The sequence below is a fragment of the Pseudopodoces humilis genome, chromosome 8 (assembly GCF_049639895.1).
Source record: "Pseudopodoces humilis isolate 2021_Gansu_Grassland_sample_001 chromosome 8, ASM4963989v1, whole genome shotgun sequence".
Lineage (NCBI taxonomy): Eukaryota > Metazoa > Chordata > Aves > Passeriformes > Paridae > Pseudopodoces > Pseudopodoces humilis.
In genome coordinates, this window is record NC_142207.1 from 14,081,504 (window position 1) to 14,099,723 (window position 18,220).

Below are 18,220 nucleotides of genomic sequence, written 5' to 3' on the forward strand. Positions count from 1 at the left end.
TGTTCTCATGAATTCCTGAGGTTAATGATGAATTTTACCATCATTACATATAAACTTCCCCTCTTTATGAATATTCACACTATAGCACAGTAAAGAGGAAATCTGCAAGATTAAAAATTGATGATTTCCAAGTTTGTACTTGGAAATCTTTTCTTTTTTACATAATCTTTCAGTGAACATTTCTGGGATATAACAGAAGTCATCAATTCACTTCCACTTCACTTTAAATCCACAGTGCACACGTACCGTAGAAACTCACAGTCAAACAAAGTAAGTTCCACAAGTCTCACGCTTATTCATGTTTAACCTTCTTTTCCAGAAAGATGTTAAGAATGTTGAAATAATGTGTTAATAAATGAAATTCACTTGAATGCAATGGGCTAGACTTCTAGAGTTAGTTATCTAACAGGTGCATTTGCTTCCAGGAATCCTCTTGCTGAGTACCCTGAACTAATATTTGCAATAAACTAAAGATACCCTACACAAGAGGTTTGAAAAAATTTGCTTTATTTCTGTATTAATTTCTCACAGTCGCATAAATGACTGTCCAGTTACTAAGGAAAGAGCATAAAGCAGGAAGAACACACTTGGTTGTGTGCTCAAATCCCTCCTCTCCCCCCAAAACTGGCATTCATTTCATTTTCATGAAAAAGCAATCTACATGTACCTATATAAGAACACATATTTTACTGAAAGACACAAAAATCAAACATCCATCAGACTCTTACATTCAGTCCAAAATTAAGTATTTAAAGTTCCTTTCTATAGCAGCAACTAGATTCCAGGAATTTCAGTTTTTACAGCAAACAAGCACAGTCTTTAATATTTTTTATATTTTCACTAAAGTTAGCAGAATGGGAACATTTGCCTTAAAATGAATAAAAAAATTACAAATATAGCTTCTTCAAGGGATGTATTACAAGATTTCCAGTTTTTAAATGGCATCTCTTCATTGTTCACAAAAACCACATCTAAAGGCAGTAATGAACAAAATTAACATTGTAAGACAACACAGTATGGATAAAAGATGTTTTAGCTGGAAGATGAAGAATTCCAAATTCTCATTTACTAGTGTAGCATACTGCAGAGAGCACTACAATATACACCACAGATTTTACATGCTAAATTGTTGAATCTATACTGTTTTCTATCACTGTATTTATTATCTGCTTATTCTGTTATCAAGTTGCAGCCAGCTTAACACCATTATGTCATTATATCTGCAAACAATTCAAAACGCTCCAAATATGATATGCCATATTTGTCTGAAACATTAATAACAGTATTCCATCTTATTTTTATTTATTTTCAGAGAAATACTTACTCTATTTTGTCTTTAAAACCATTGTTGAATACTCAGTATGTGAGTGAACAGAAATACAGCTAACACTTACCCAAGGGCTACTGATGCAACTAATAGAAAAAGATTTACCTTCTCCGCAAATTCATCAAGAACAGAAGGATTCCTAAACATTCCCTCTTGGCTACCTTCACTGCAAAATCAGTATTCCTTTTATTCACTTCTGGCTGGGATTCTTCATTACTTGATGCCCATGCAAATGGATAGTTTGTCTTTTTAATATTTTCCCTTCCCAAAAGATTGAATGTTTTCAGGGTGAGTGTTTACAGAGATGTACAACGTAAAGCCTTTCAAAAGTTTTAAATATAAACCAACAAAAAAATCAAGGCACTTAATGTAGTTACATATGAGGAAAAAAAAATATTACTGAGAATAATAAGGCTAAATCACAAAGTGACATTATCAGCAAGGCTGCAACTGGGAACAAGGTAAAATATCTTCATTTTATAGCTTTGGTTTGAACTCGCCAGAAAGAAGCTTTTTCAGCATTTCAGAATTTTTTCCTTCTGGTGGTGAGGGCCATCTGTCATGATCTAAGGAAAACAAACAGAAGAATTTACTTAGTTGCTTGAGAAACTAGACATCTTACTTTTGTGTGCTCCTGCTGCACAACTTCAGTCACTTAAAGGGCATTATTTTGTAGCCCATTTCTTACCAGGTATTTCTAGAGTATTGCTGTACAGACTCTGGCCACCATCCACAACCATGGTTATCCCAGTTATGAATGATGCAGCTGGAGACAGCAGGAAACATACTGCAGGAGAGATCTAGCAAAAGAACAATTTTAATCTTTCTTAAACTGCTGGGAATTATTCATGTCAAAGAAACTTGTGAAAACTTTTACAGATATAGTAACATTTTCTACTTAGTAATGAAAACTGTAACAGCCTTAAAGCCATTTTTCCAGCCACAAACATCAGCATTTAACAGAGTAAAACCACTAAAATGTCACAGAGCACCATCAGATACCAAAAAAACCCAAAAAAAGGTTGATCAGTTTATCAAAGATGCACATTCTTGGTGGAAGAGAGCTAATTGCTTTTAAGATACACTTTTTTTACCCTTAATATTCATTCTTTCAGTCCTTCCTGCCAAAGTCAACTTCTTCAAGAAATAATGTTTACTTTCCAACTCTTCAGCTGTAAGAGGCAGCTGAATTAAATTCTCTGTATAACAGTGACTACTGGTTAAGTCTCTCACTTGGCACGACCACACATTGCTACAAGCTTTCTTCTTTTTGAATAGTCCATCACAGTGCAAAATTAAATCTTCTTGTTCTCCATATAATAAAGTGGTTTCAAAATAGAGACACAGAAGCAGGCATATCAGAAGCATTCTGAAATACATTACCTCCTCAGGAACAGCTGACCTCTTGGCAGGAACCTTTGGTATGCTCTTTAACCACATCATTACACCTTGTTCTCCATAGTTTGCAACAGCAGTTTCCGAAAATACCAGTCCCTATTTAAAAATAGTACAGTAAAACTTAAGTTCTCTTGCATACATTTAAACTGATCATTCTAAAATTGTGAAGTTGTCATTACTGATTTCCTGTGAGACTGAACTATCCAAAGAGCACTCAAATACAAGTTTTTGAATGTAATAGCATAGTATCATTTATACAAGAAGGTAATTTGGCTGCTAGCCACATCTCTGTTCAAGCACAATAATTCTGATTATTCCAATTCTCCACTGTCACTTCAATAACAAAAAAAGTGGAGTATAAAAAAAACTCATGTCTGCTTTGAAATTACAAGCATTTCATGTTAAATTACAGCAGGAAACTACAAAGCCTCAAGAACAAGTTCTCAAAAGTTTTTTGTCTTCTGTAGGAGCACTAGCCCAATTTATTGTGAATTACAGAAGCAGACAGATTTCAGTCAGAATTCTGACTCTCCCTACTTAGCTGCTGTAGAAGCAGAAAAAGATGACTGTGTTTGCTCTGGTGACCACACAGTCCAGCTTAGTTTTGAGAAGGAAGATGGCAATGTGAACACAGAGTTACATCCACCAGTTAGGACAGAACTTTCGGGACTCAAGTTTAAGTAAAATAGCAAAATTTGAATTCACCCATGAAGCATATACTGAGATTTTTAAGATACCTGTATAACATATGTGAAACTATTTTTTTCAGAACGTACACTTCCCTCTCTATGTATCAATTCCCAGAGGTTGCTCTCCTCTCATAAAGCAGTAACAATTTTGTATTGTTACCACAGACCTGATGGGTCCACAAAGTATATTATCGTAACTAAAACATTGACTTTTGTTACCAGCATAGTAATAAAGCCAGCAAATACTTCTGAAAGAGCTGAAGCCCTAAAGAGTTTGCTTGTCAAAAACTTCTGACATGTGCTATAATATCTAATCAGCATGATTCATTAGGTAATTAGCATGCCTGAAAAGTATATTCACATAATAATGCTGTCTTAATTACTTACTTCCCCAAGACTTGATAAATCAGAAAAAACAGATAAACAGGAAATACAAGTCAGTAGAACTTAATATTTAACATGTCTACAGATTAATTTGGTCTCACAAAGGTTACATAAAAGCCTTTACCTGAATGATTAACATGCATCTGTCATTAAGCATTCTATGCTTTGCCACACAAAGCCAGATGTTTTAGGACAAGAGGCACAACAGAATATACAGACATTCTACAAAAATAGCAACAAGATTTTCCAAGGGATCAATTAAACAAAAATGGCACTTCACTTATGACACTCACTGTGAGATAAGCTAAATTCTGGCTGTAGAAGTAGCTGGACAAAGTTTATGTTTCCTCTTTTAATTTCAAGGGAGTAAATGTGCAAAATAAATTGTGGATAAGAGAAAATGACAAGAGATCACACATACTCAAAAGTCAAGACTAGAGCTTCTATATATTTTCTGTATCTGCAGCACTACAAAACATAGGTGCTCTTTCTATACAGTTATTTAAAACAACTCTACCTGCTGTCTAATTCCTCAGAAATGTGGCAGGCATATTTTAGCTGACCTGTATAGTGGTTTCTTGTCTGCATAAATTTGATTAAATAAATGAAAACACACATTTTTACATATAATTTCTCTGAGAGAAGGTACACTCCAACTACAGTCTCTTTATATACCTAAAGCTAAACTAACTTAACATATAGGAGACAAAGTAAAAGGTGTTATGTGAGACATACAGAGATTTTCCAAATAAATTTGTAAACATAGGTGGAAACTATCAACATACCTGAACCTCAAACAGAAGAAGTTTCCTGAACTCAGAAGTAATTTATCCATTACTGAAACAGTAATTTTTATGTCAAGGCTTTATAAGACAGGTCACCAACTCCTACCAGTATCATTTCATTTAGCTATAAAAAAACTAAAAACCAAGTGTGCCAAATCAAGGCAGAAAGCAAAAGCAATTTTATCCCACATCCTCTGACTCATCATCCAAAAGTACAAAACACTGTCAAATGGTCCAAAGAACACAATAAGAGAATTATAAATAAACAAATATATAAATAATCTACAAACAGTTACTGGTAATAAATTTAAAAATCCAAAAGCTCTAACTATGAGCACATGAAATAGGTAATTTTAATCAGCTCATTGCCATTACGTACGGGAGCAACGCTGTTGATTCTCACTCCACTGTGAGCCCATTCTAAAGCTAAAGTCTTGGTTAGGTTATTCACTGCAGCTCTTGCAGCTCCTGTGTGCCTATGGAGAAAAGAAAGCAAAGGAAGCATCTGTTCCCTTAGCTAAGGGTGTCCAGTGTTAATTCTACTGCAGCCTCACTAGGGTATTCAGAGTGGTTTTCTGTGGCTGGACAAGCATCTGAAAGAGAGAGACTCTCTAGTTTCTAAGTTTGACCATAGCTTCACTGTTCAAACAATCTATGCTGTGATTTCCTTCCATTGCTAGGAATACTTAAAATCTCTTTCCCAACGCAACATGGGGTCAGCTACGCTCTACTGCAGGAGGAGGCTTATAAAAAGAGAAACAGCTGAAGTTCAAACCGTGTAAAACTACGTATAGCCTGCACAGGTAAAGCAACACTTGGAAGAACAGTGGTCTGAAAGATATATTTAAGTCTTCTGACAAACATGATTAAAATAAGTCACTATTCAAAAATTAGTGTAGGTAGATGGAGATAGAGACATGAGAGTCAGAGTGAACTCCTAAGCCTTGCTGCTGTAGATAACTAGTCTGAAATAATTACAAGCTTGAACAAATGCAAACAAAATTACTGCAGTAATGAATTGTAGACATTTGTAGTCAGAGAAAATGAATAAATTTAGCTGCTTTAGCCTAGTGAAACAGACTAAGAGGAGATAGATGCAATAGCTTCTCAAATAAAGGAAATGAATAAGAAAAACAAAAGACAATATAACTTATTCATATGTTTAGGCCAGAAATAGATAACCTCCAGGCACACTCTGAGGAAACATGACAACTTTTATGGTCAAAATTAACACTTATAAAGAAGTCCTATCAGATGACTTTTGGCATGAGTGCTGGCTGGACTTGTAAAGGCATATCTTTTTCAACAGTGCATTTCTGCAAGAAGTTTCAACTCAATCTAATTTGGAAGTAGTTTTGTCTATCCATCTACATACAACGGTTACTCAGGAAAATTTCTCCACTGTTATTCAGAACTAGCTTGTTTTTCCTCTTAGTTCAACTCAAATTGAAACATTTTCAGCCTATTTGCCATGACAGTTGAACCAGATACCACAGTGGAGATACTCAAATAACTGTAGCTTCAGCACCACCATGTGGATCTCTATATTTATTCTGTACTGTGAAGAACAAGCTAGTGAGAAAATATTCTGCTGTTCCTTAAAAAAATGTTGGTTTTGAAACCATTCAAGCCTGAATGAGGTCAAAGTGAAATAATGCAGCACTTGCTCAAAATATATTTTTATATTTCTTCAACAGAAACTCAATTTCAAAGTCTAAAAAAAAAAAAAAAAAAACAAACAAAAAAAGAAGCTATTTTGAATTAAAGCTTCACTGACAAGTCTTGCTTCATAGTTTCTTACAAACAAGCAGAGAGAGACCAGAGATGCCATCTACTGGATTAGTAAGAGATCCCCACACATAAAGCCAAGTGATATTCTTTCTCTCTCGACCTAACTACTATATTTCTATACTCCGCTGCTGCCCAGTACACACTTTTCTGAAGTGTGTGAAGGTCAGTTAGGAACAGTTAGTACTTCTGGGGGAAAAATATAGAAAAGTATGAAAAGAAAATATATATTACGACATTCCAGGAAAGCCATTTCTCACGGCAGCAGTAATGTTGACAATGGCTCCTCCATGTTCCTGCATCCAGGCATTGTACACTGTATGAAGGAGGAAGATAACCTATAAATATCAGAAGAAATACATACAAATGAACTTGCCAACTGGAAACCAAATTTGGAGTCTTAACTGCAATCACACTACACATTTGTCATACTGGTTTAGAAAAACAATCTGCTGTTTCTACCACAGCTTTGCCAATCCAGAGGTGAGGCCATGATGCAACAGGCATGGTCCAGGTAAGGCTCAATGTTTGTAAAGAAGCATTTGATAGAAATCAAGATTTCATGTTTCCATGTAAATTACTTTAGTTTCCACATTCCAAATGCTAAGTGAGAATGACATACCATACTTAAATTTAAGCCTAAATTTATATCCCCGAATAAAGTATTTTCCTATGTTATACACAGTGAATACAAGGCCATGAAAGTGAAACGATTTTCCTATAGTCTTTTAAATGAGTATCCAAGTCAACTGACTTCCAAACCTGGTATTAACCAGAAGATCATACTTGCCTAAATGTATGTTTGTATTTAGGAACAAATGTAATACACCATTTAATGCAAAGCTTTGCATGAGATTCAAGAAAACAAATATCCACTGTCAGATAAGTGCAGAAGCAGCTAGGGAAACTTTTCACTTCTTATCTTCTGGTATTTCTGTAAAAAAAAAATCAAATAAACATTAAGTTTAATGTTCAGACCTTACCTGCTTTGCAACAATAGAAGGTCCCTGTCAGATTTGTGTCTATCACAGCATTCCAGCCTTTTGCACGGATGGCTTCAGAAGGACTTGCAAACTGGCCCCCTCCATTATTCACCAGGAAGTCAATCTTCCCATGCAGACTCAGTGTAGACCTCACCAAAGCTTCTACCTGAAAGAGTATTTGTTAGTGTGGTATGCTGATCAAGGTCTACACCAAATTTTCTTCTCAAACAGTATTTTCTCCCTCATGCCCTTTGCACAGAAAAAGAGGAGGTCCAGCCTTCAGAAGGGCTGTAAGATCAGTATGAAAGGTTTAGCCAGCCAAGAAGGACTGGGCTGTATCCATGTTTACTTAGGAAATTTTGCTGGAATGATGCATGTGCTGCATAAAATACCAGCACCCAAAGAAGGGGATTTAAGCTGCCAAGATTTGTAAAATCAGTCACAAAAGCCCACTACGTACGACCTACTAATAATGTTCTGATGTTTTTCAGAAGAGTGGGGGCATTCACATGAGATCTGCAAAGAGTTCTATATAAGGTAGCTATTGTTATTTTTATCTGACCATACACCGGACCATTTTAAATAGAAAATATAACTCATCTTGTGGAGTTTTATCACCCTTATCTAGAAGTTTAGTACATTCACACCAGCTCTGACCTATGAATTGGTAATAGCCAGCGTTCTTACACAGAGCAAGAAGGTTAAGTACCCTACAAAACATGAAGTCTAAAAAATGCCGGAAATACAAGTTATCTTCTTTAACAAAAATATTATTGCAAGATAGTAATAAGAGCTCCATAGCAACAACTTAATAATTTAATATTTATCTCAAGAAACGGGACAATATGACTGTTTTCTGCTTACATCATCAATCATAACTAGATACCATGCATCAGTTATTCCTACTCAAGCATGTATAAAAAGAAAATTTAGCATCTGTGGTCAGAGAAAAACACAGAACAAAAAAAAGCCCAAAAAACCAAACAGGTGGAAAAGTGATACCAATCAAACAGATTGGGTTCAGGGAAGGATATCAATCAGCCTTTCTCTGTATTGAGTTAGAAGTAGAAAACATCAGAAACAAAAAAAAAAAGTGTAAGCAATGCATTATCTGTACGTCACAATGTGTGTTACCAACCCAGTCTCATAAATAGCTGCCTCACATCTTTTATTGCTCACAGCACAGGATGGTTTAACAGAATAGTATGGATCCTGAAAGGAAGCACCTCTTGAAAGAAAAAAACCCAAAACAAACATATAATGACTGAAAAACTCGTGCCTGTTGAGAAAACTGCCTTAAGAAAATAATGTTGATACCTAAACTAAATCTTCAAATTCTGAATGTCATCTTATTCTTCACTTATTAGTCACTGCAGGTTGTGGGATGTGAGGAAAAAACCCAGAAAACCAAAACATCTGTGACAGCAGTCCCGAACTCTTAGCTTGCGAGAACAGCCATGCTACAAGGACATTTTGGCTTTTACTTTTCTCTTGCTGTGAGCAAAGGAAAGTTATGTCTGGCTAGGCAGCAAAAGTTATGCTTTGCTCAGCAATATCAAACTCTTCTCCCTGTCAGTCTGAGAATGTTGCTTTGAATACTATTTTCTGTAAGTCACTGAAATATGGGCTCATTTATGGAACAGAAATGGTTACAGTACAAAGAAGATTTGAACAGACTAAGGCTATTCAGACTGTGGAAAGATGAGAGAGAGACACAGAAGGAATAATGCTAAGAATGGTAAAAAGAAAAGACAGAAGACAAATTAACAAGAAAAATCTGCTGAAAAGAGATATTAAAGCAAGTTTTCAACAGCTGGACAAAATGTTATATGCTATGAACCATTTTGAATTGCTAGGCTATATGTTACACTTAAGGAGCTGTTGTTGCTCCTACATGCTGCACCATATTCTAAGGAAAAAAAAATTAAAAACCCAACAAAAACAAACATATCAGTTCTGCTTTCTGAAAGCCAGGAAAGGCCAGAAGGCTCTCCAGTGACAGCTCAGATGGCTCCAACTGTAGTGATCTTCACAAAGTCTTCCATGCTGTAGAAAAAGCATCACTGCAACACTTCTCCCAGTTAAACATGGTGACAGCAGACAGCAGCTCAGGAAGAAGGAGGGTCTAATGGAACACATTTAAATCACACTGACTACTAAATAAGATTATTTTCTATTGCCGTAATTAAAAAATCCACTTTGAAAGAACTTCTTAAAAAAGCAATTAAAGACTCTCTTCGGAAGCAAAGTAAAGCTGCATGAGGTAGTTCTACTAGTTTAGGACATTCTTCTGAAAAAGACAGAAAAGAACAAAATCAGGCACTTCAGACATAAACAGAAGATTGGAGCTCTGCAATAAGGAGCTTTTGTGTGTGACTGCAACTTGGATGTATTATGTGGTACCACATATTCACAGATAACTGAGATGACAGTAGTCACTGACTCAGGGAAAAATGACAAATGTCCACACGCATTCACAGGTCACCCTGAGTGAGTAAAACACCCAGGCAAACAACCCACTACAGAATGTTACAGATTTGTGATTTGGTGGCTAGAACAAATAGGCATTCTGGCACAGTGGTAACACACAGCAGTAAATTTTCCCTGTGTTACTGCTGTGTTATTTAAAAGTACAACAACAGGAATCTCTTATCCACAACTACCCACCAAGCCACAGTCCTTCACTACAGGCTTCACACAGACAGGCATTAAGTATTTATAAACCAACTGAGCCTATGCTAAGCTATAAAGTTTATTGGAAAAGGTACTAGTGAACTCAGACACAAGGTATGTGCTAAGTAGCACTGTATTGAGTCTGTCTGAAGTTGTCTTGTTGATGTCCAAGCGACAGATTTTACCCTTGGGGTCTGGTCCAGCAGCAGGTTATGTTGCTGGAGTTCAAGTATGGAAAGGAGACACCATGAACAGAATTCTGAATTGCTGATTTCAAGAACAGCTGTGGCCTACCAGAAGTACAAGGTTTTATCTTCCACTTACCTAGACATGTAACTTCTACTTATCTAGGTTCCAGTTAAATAAATGATTGTCCACAGAGAGTAAGAAAAAAGGCTTTACAAGTATAAGGATTTAAAGAGTACAGCTGCCTGTCTCAAAACACTGTCAAGGCCACAGAAGGAACTTACCATAACATGATAAGCCACCAAATCAGGAACTTGAGAGAAGCACAGAAGGGAGGAATTTGTGACAGGAAAGCATTAATTCCAGGCCTAGCAGAGGTAAGATTGGGTTACCACATCTTGGCTAATGCATGCAGACAAATGTGCCCACTGTGGCAAACAGCAGGAAAGGAAGTAACTGCTCATACCCATCACCCCAAGTTAAGGGAAAGGCACCTGTGACCATCGCATGGATATTGGGAACTTGGCCTGTATGAAGGTAGTACCCCCAGAAGACTGACAGGACACTGATGTATCCATGTATCATGACTACCATCTGCTTGGTCTCTGTCTCTCTCAGTCTCTCTCCCTCCCCTCCTCCCCTTAATTCAGGCATTCATTCCTCATGTCTTGTCCCTGTCAACAGATTTTGCTGTAGCTCAAAATTTAAGACACAAAAAGAGATAAATAGACATGCACAGAGTTGTCCGGTTTGCATCTCACTAAGAGCAAACTGATCTGCTCTCAATACATTATGAGGGCAGTGCCAGGAAATATGCAAACAGTAAAAATCACTTCAGCTTCATAATTGCTAAGAAGCAACATCTATCACTATGTACACTCCAAAATACAGGAAAAGAGAAGAGGTACACAATCATTGCTCCAGGATAAGGTCCCATGATAGAATGTAGAAATATATTCTGATGACAGAATAGAGAAATCTCAGGTTCTCTTATCCCAGAACCCTCTACTCTGCCATTTTTAAAACATGTTTTTTATCCTTTACAGAACACTGAGGGAAAACTAGTCAAAAGTAGCAGCAAACTCATGACAAAAATAAGCCTGACAGGTTACACAGTGGTTGAAAATCCTCCATCAAGCAGGATTATTTCTTGCACATTAAACAAAAACTAAGCTTTACTAGAAAGCAAAAGTGCTGCTGAGGATGAAGATTTACAGACTTAAAAATGTGAATTCATTAAGCTATCCCCATGATATTTGCCATCAAGCTTCTGAAGCAATTAATTCACTCCATCTTCTCTGCCTCTTCCTAGGCCAGAAAGAGCTCTAACAAACATCATGGACTACATGATGATGGATGAACCTTTTAATGCTTGAATTTCACAGATCCAAACTACAGGCATGAACCATGTCATCTTCAAAGCAGGTCAGTTACTTTAAGATTTGCAGTAGGAGGCAAAAAATAATCTTCTGGCAATTTGAAAGCACCTTCATCTTTCTTAAATTTTTCCTATTCAAAATCCCTCCCTCCAGTTTATAAAATTCAAATGTAGACAAGATTTATAGAGGCCTTCAGAAAAACGCAGAACAATTCATAGAGAAGGAGGGACAAAAAAAATGGCAATCTATAATAAGAACAAATGGCTTGTTCCTACAGGTGATCAGGGTGGTTTCCTTTAAAACAAAGATTTACTCTTAGAGATACTTCAGTGACATGTCAGAAAGAATGATATATTAAATGAATTATGTAGTTCTTCAGGAAACTTCCTGGGGTTTGAAGTTTGTGATAGATCACTTCTGACATCTAGGGGAGCTTGAACTCCTAAGTTTTTTTCTCTTGTTGAAACATTTATAATGTTTTTCTCCTGCACATGTTCTTTGGTACCTGGTATAAGAGCTATAATAGAAGGAGGATGTAGACTCACACGGAATTCTTGCAAGAGGCTGTTCCTCTCTACCCAACAATGTGCTCCCATGATTTCTGAGGTAAATACTCTTCACTCATACTAAGCTGAAAGCAAACAATGAGTTGTAATGTTACTAATGAGTAGCACACAAAGCCAACACAGTTGTAACCAGTCTCATTTCTTCTGTGAGGCAAGCCAAAAGTTTACATGCCCTCTCATTCTCTCTTCCACTGTAACAAGAAGCTCTTCCTGTATTTGTGAAAATACTGAAGTGAGTTATATTACTGTGTTACCTCTACTCAATATGTGCCTCCTAGGCTACAAAAGTCCTTAACAACATCTTTTACTGATTCCTGTTCCTATGACTCCAAGTCCCAGGCACTAAATTTTAAGTTAAGAATGGAGTAGGTTTTGAAAGTGGATGTACAATACTCTTTGAGTTGAAGTAAAAGCCCAAAAATACTTTTCCTCTAGTTTCCACAAAGCAAGCAAGTGCAAATTAGGAAAAACGTACTTTTAATCATTGCTGCTCTAGGAAACATAATAAATAAGCAATAGTAAGCAGTAGGATGTGGAAAACCTGCCATACACCTCAGTTCTGACAGTTTTTAGCAGTGTAAGTTAACAATTGTTAATTTATCTAGTTTCAACTTGCAAACCAAAGTAGCTAAATGTAAGGAAGTGCTATCCTCACTACAAATTTAAGAGCTGAAATCACAAATTTCTGGTCCAACAGTAAATTCAGAAATTAAGTTACACATGGCTAGGACTTAGCAATCTTTGAGAATCTCAGCATTAACAGAAAAAAACAGAGCCAGAACAGCACAAGCTAAAGGGCAAAAATAACAGGATGTCTCTAACCAATAAAAAATCAGGCCTTGGAGATGGGCATCTGCAATGGAGAAATATTTAACAGGTACACAAGTTCTTATGTTAACATGCAACAGAAATTGCATTCCTTATTCAGATCATCAGCCAAAAGCCCATGAAATCTTCACAGCAATTTTTTTCTAAATAGGACTTCAAGAGAAATAAGTAAGAGCAGTTGGACAACTGAAGTGAGTCAAACTATAAGACTAAATCAATAACTGAAAAGTTCAAGACTAGAGTTTAATCTGCCTCTTTCCTCTGAAGCCTTTCTTCAATAGAAACATACTTGAAAGGATAACGTTTAAAGAGAACTTCCACTGACATCCAATAGAAATTTCACTAATATCATATAAAAAGTTCTAGGAAGGTTCTGGTGTGTCTGTAAATGGGTAGAGTTTAAAACTAAACTGGAAACAGGACAATTCTGTGATAAAACTGCAAGGTAATAGCAAAGACAGAAGTTTCTTCAAGTATCATTATGACTAGCCATACTACAGAATAATGCCTAAACACTTTACACAGCATTATAAAGAAGGCTTGAAAAGCACCTTCGAAAATTTCCAAAGCCACTTAAGCCTGTTTTGTCAAATAGGTATTTAGCCACACTTAAAAAGGAAACAAAGAAAGAATGCAAGTTCAGTGGAGAGTACCTCATTTCTCCATCCAAGCAAGCCCCAAACCATCTCCCAGAATGCTGCAGTTCCCACTAATCAATTTCAGACTGATACAGATTCACCTGCAGAAGGTTATTAAGCATGCCAGAGCACTTTCTGCGAGAAACAGACTTGCAAAAAAGCTTAAACCTTTTCTCCCTCTTTACCTCCTTTCCTTCCTGCAACTTTAATCACGCAAGTAGCCCTCTGACATCTGCCATAACCTATTATGTTGCACTGCTAATGCCAGTAAACACACACCTAAAATTCACTGGTAGGTGAAGTGACATACTGCACAGCCCCAGGGTTCACATCCTTTAGGAGAGAAATTCTGAGTAGATCACTATAAATATTTTATGGCACGAACTGTTCCACGAGGGAAGAATCTTTATTTTTATTTGTTTTATGGCTATGTACTAGGATATTTAAAGAATCTTCATAGCTACTGAAGGTCATTAATATCTAGGTTAAGAGAGACTTTGGAAGGTTTATAAAAATGTAGTAGTCAGTGGTTACTGGAAGATTTTCTAGCTGTCTTTAAAAAGTTCAAAATCCAACCTGAAGTTGGACTTCTAAATATTTAATTACAGAGATTAAAAAATTAGGAGTTGCATGCAGGCTTCTGAAGAACCTGGATTATGTATTTTTGCTCTTGATCTTCCATTTTTTTGTAATATGAAGAAAAAATTTAAAAATCAACTTGAATAGTAAGAGAGTTCACAATGAGACATACCTCAAACTGTAACCAAAATTTCTGACATGGCTAAAATATTATATATCTGTGGGGTTTTTTGGCTTTACTACAAGCCAAACCGATAATGCAAGGTACTTGTGTCAAGTCACAAGCATTCAGATTCCATGCTATGCCTTCCTGTTTGAAGGAACTATTCTGAGATCTCCATCTTCACAAGTTAACACCCCCTCACTTCTGTCACAGCAATGTGACAAAGAATCATGTTAAGTGGGCTCTGGCTTGCTGTAGATCATGCCAGTTACAAGACCTGTGTCTCCCAGTAATATCTGAAATATGTAAGCATGGTCAGAAAAATATTTGCCAATATTTACAAATGCTTTTTTGCTTAGATGGCTAACAAATGTCTTCCCTTGGGAAACACATCTATCCAGATCAATTTAACCAAGCTTTTCCCCACCTCTTCCCTGATCTAAGCTACTTTTGAGAAGCTCAGAAATCTTTAGAGATCTGAGCATTTATATACACGACATGCTTTTGATATGTTAAGAACAAGAACAAGATTGCTAATCTTTACCTCTTCTTCTTTGCGGATATTGCACTGTATGGGAGTCACTTGGGCAGGACTCATGGAAGCAAATCTATTATTCAGCTCTTCTGCAGCAGCTTTTAATCGGTCAAATTTACGAGAGGCAATAACAACACTGCAACCTGTAGAGACAAAATGAAACATCCTTCAGCTAACACAATTATGCTATTTTTTTAGCAACACCATGGAGATATCTTGTAGGATGTGCATTTATTAGTCACTGACTAGAAAATACAGTGTTGAAGTTCTTGCAAAAGAGAGAAATGACTGATGTCAGGTGCTTCTTAGCAACAAGATCCCTCTGTGCCAGGAAAAGAGCAATTAAAAAAAATGCCCCCAAGGTTTCCTTTCTTTCCTGCAGAAGGGAAGACAGCCTGTGAGTTGCAGAGTCAGCAAAGCAGCTTTCAGACATCACTTCTGCTGCTTCTGCTCACAGCTGACTCATTTATCAATTAAGTGATTTAAAGATGTTTCAGCAGGTCTTGATTACAAAAAATGCTTGCTCTTAAAACCACAAAAATAATCTTCCTGTACAACTGGCTGTAATTTTGACTAGCAGTGAGTAAATGTAATGGTCTGCTTTTTAACTCTACAGAGGCTGAAGGGAAGGATAATAGCCTGACAAGATTAATCCCTATCTGCAGTCTACAGACAGTGGGAACAGAGCCCTCCCTGTGGCACTGCAGAATCCTAGCTGCAGAAATGAGAGAAAAAAAAATAAGGCAGGAGCTCAAGTGCTCTTTTTTTTTTTCAGCATTTGGAGGCAGAAGGACTCATTCTATGGAGAAAAAACAATGCAGATGCCAAATTTAAGTCAAGCACTCACACTACAACCAGTCTAATTTCTTCTGTCACACCAATGGACTCAGGACAGCTTTGAGGCTTCAGCAATTTCTACTACATAGACTAAACCAAAGGACACCAAATTAATTCCTAGTGCAGATCCAGCAAGTCTGCAATTTCATGCAATGGATAAGCAAATTACTAGGCAAGGAGGTCTTGCACCCAGTTTGCTCCTTCTATAATCTTAGCTTTTCAGCAGAAGTAATCCTTTCTTCATATCAGGTCTGCTGCTCATCTGCTTTAATTTAAACCATCCTCAACCAGCCAAAAAATGGAAAATGTTTACATCTTGCCAGGTGTGGGGGTTTTTTCCACCCTCTGTTGCAGAGTGGAATTTGGCCTCTCATGTGATCAAGCAAACATCAGAATCAACTCAAAATAACTAGTGGGAGGAAAGAGCAGCAAGCTGTTCATTTGAGTCAGGCTGGCTTGTGGAACTATATATTTTAAAAAATATTAAAAAGAGAGGAGTTTCATTCTTCCAGAGGGAAGCATTTCAGCTGCATATCCTTAGGAAAAGGAACTTCACCTTTTATTAGTAGCCATCTTAAAACAACATATATAAAGACAGTGGTCTCTGAGGTTTCCTGATTTTTTTTAAAATTAAGAACTCCAGTCACTTGCACAACCACCTAACTAACACAAAGTTTGTAAAATGCCACACACAATTACCAAGCAACACAAAATATTGAATTACAGTAACCCAGCTGTATTTACCAACTTAAGTGTTTATTAATACACACACTGATATAGAATAAGGTCCAGTAAAAGACTATCTTTTTGCTAAATATACTAATTGGGAGAGAGCGAGATTCTAATCATGGAAGAGCACTTGTACATACTGTGCAAGCAGACACTATATCACTTAATTTTCTTCACAAAGAATGACCAGACCATTTCCTGATAGGGTCAGGGAAAAGGGCACAAGTTTGCAGATAAAAGGTTTAAATTTTCCCAGAAGACCTCAAAGGAGACTGGCTATATAAACAATGTATATCATGACTGCTATTATCTGTTACTGCTCCTATGCCTGTAAGAACCAGTCCCCCTTACCTGAAGTGCAGGATATACATGAAAACAGTTCCTGATCATTATCTTGTCAGGAGTAACCAGCAAATATACAGGCAATTAGGATTACTCAGTAAGTCTTAAGTCCTGTATAGGGCTTTCTTCATGTTTTCTCATGTGCTTTGTATAAATTTGTTTTCTATTGTGCTCTATTTAGGCTGTTACAGACACACTTTTGTTGTATTTTGCTTGAGAAAAACAGCAAAGATCAAATTAAGCACAATTTTAACGTAGCGGGTTAACATCACAATTGTTAAGCAGTGTGATGATGCTTAAAAAGCACCTCTTTAAAGCAGCATGTAAGGACACCTGAAAAAAAAAAATACTTAGCTCTCCAGTAATACAAAGATAACAGAACTAATCCTCCATTCAGTTCCACAAAGCTAGTGGAAAGCTGCAGCACAAAGGCCAGGAGAGGCAGAGATGTCTCCCAGCACAGTCTTAACAAAGAAAGCTCTTTACTATGCAGTGCAGTAGTGCGCATTCCAACAATGCAAACCACGGCAATGTGACACCGAGAGGGGTAATGCGAGGGCTGGTATTCTGAAGGCGCTGAATCCAATCATGACAATAAACTAAAATAAACTAGCCAAACCCAGTCTGATGCCGATGATCCCTGGCACTTATGTTGAAATCTGCAGGAAAGGTGTTGCAAAGTGGATGTAGGAGTCGTCTCTACCTCTCCTGGTCTCAGGCCAGAAAGTCAGGAGACTGCCTTTCACTCTAGGTTTTACTGCTTCTCTGTATTCAGCGTGGAAAGAAAACCTACGCCGTGCATCATTAAGATGTTCTTCAATCTCAGGACGCTCCTGAAATCGCAGAGGCTGCCTTTAACATGTTATTGTGCGGGCAGTAGTTCCAGGATACTGCCCTGTAAGGATCAAGGTTCAACAACCTCGTAAATTCTCCAGTTAAAGCAGTATGAGAACTCACTGAAGGGAGAGTCTTGAGAGAAAGGGTCCTGGTTTAACATAACCTCACTGACCTCTGTGTTTAAAATAGCGATTGTTTTGCGGGCCAAAAGGCACAGTCCCACATCAACCTCACCTCGAACCCCTTGCTATTCACCGACCCTATCACAATGTCCCACCCACGGGCTCCTCGCACCCTGTCCCCGAGCGCCGTCAGCTCCCAAAACACAGCACAGCCCGCGGGCATTCCCGGACGGCCCCTCAAACTCCGTCCGCCCTCCTCACATCCTCCTCGCCCCGCTGCCCCACCGGGGCTTCCTGCGGAGCCCGCTCCGCGCCCACCTAGCGCCAGCAGGTCGGCGGCGATGGCCTTGCCGATGCCGGTGCCGCCGCCGGTGACGATGGCGACCCGCCCGCGGGACAGCCCCAGCGCCAGCAGCCCGCGCCCCGCCGTCGCCGCCATCTTCCCCCTCCCG

The 18,220-nt window shown here is 37.7% G+C and overlaps 1 protein-coding gene across 1 annotated transcript; it reads right to left on the minus strand.

Annotated features, from left to right (window-relative positions):
• Positions 1-490: 490 nt before the first annotated feature.
• Positions 491-18,207, minus strand: PECR (peroxisomal trans-2-enoyl-CoA reductase). The gene is made up of 8 exons (XM_005519684.3): positions 18,087-18,207; positions 14,911-15,044; positions 7,355-7,520; positions 6,606-6,687; positions 4,963-5,059; positions 2,711-2,821; positions 2,016-2,127; positions 491-1,893 (listed from the first exon to the last, which is right to left on the minus strand). Exons 1-8 carry the CDS (start codon positions 18,205-18,207, stop codon positions 1,805-1,807), a joined length of 912 nt encoding a protein of 303 aa, XP_005519741.2. The 3' UTR covers positions 491-1,804.
• Between the last annotated feature and the right edge of the window lie 13 nt (positions 18,208-18,220).